The sequence below is a fragment of the Acanthisitta chloris genome, unplaced genomic scaffold (genome assembly GCF_000695815.1).
Source record: "Acanthisitta chloris isolate BGI_N310 unplaced genomic scaffold, ASM69581v1 scaffold16347, whole genome shotgun sequence".
NCBI classification, from domain to species: domain Eukaryota; kingdom Metazoa; phylum Chordata; class Aves; order Passeriformes; family Acanthisittidae; genus Acanthisitta; species Acanthisitta chloris.
The window spans coordinates 2,150-2,656 of NW_008682160.1; the positions used below are offsets into that span (position 1 = coordinate 2,150).

The 507-nt window shown below is 61.9% G+C and overlaps 1 protein-coding gene across 1 annotated transcript in view; it reads left to right on the forward strand.

The window, feature by feature from the left end:
* LOC103805757 (thyroid hormone receptor alpha-like) overlaps positions 1-507 on the forward strand; it is a gene marked incomplete at both ends in the record, with an annotated part of 2,886 nt that overhangs the window by 2,145 nt on the left and 234 nt on the right. The window contains 3 exon segments of the mRNA XM_009078419.1: positions 259-405; positions 491-504; positions 506-507. The exon segment at positions 506-507 is cut by the window's right edge and continues 234 nt beyond it. Of these exon segments, the coding sequence (XP_009076667.1) occupies positions 259-405; positions 491-504; positions 506-507 (163 nt within the window).

A 507-nucleotide genomic window follows, 5' to 3' on the forward strand; every position in this document is an offset into this window, starting at 1 on the left:
GTGTTCCTGGGGGAGACACAGTCACTCCTCTTTCCCCAACACCATCATGGGGGTCCTGGAGGGGGACACAATCACTTCACATTCCCCAATGCCACCATGGGGGTCTCGGGGGGACATGGTGCCACCACACCCTGACCCTACCATCCACCACTGGGGTCCTGGGAGGGACACAGTCACTCCTCACTCCTCAACACCACCGTGGGTGTGCCAAGGGGGTACCTAGTGATGCACCCCCCAACACCTCTGTGTCCCCCCCAGCCTGAGGACATCGGCCAGTCCCCCATGGCCTCCATGCCTGACGGGGACAAAGTCGACCTGGAGGCGTTCAGCGAGTTTACAAAAATCATCACCCCGGCCATCACCCGCGTGGTCGACTTTGCCAAAAAACTGCCCATGTTTTCGGAGGTAACAGAGGGCTGGGAGGGTTTGGGGGGGACAGGGAGGGCTGACAGGGTCGGGGTCACACCAACCCTCCCCTGTGCCCCCCCAGCTGCCTTGCGAGGACCA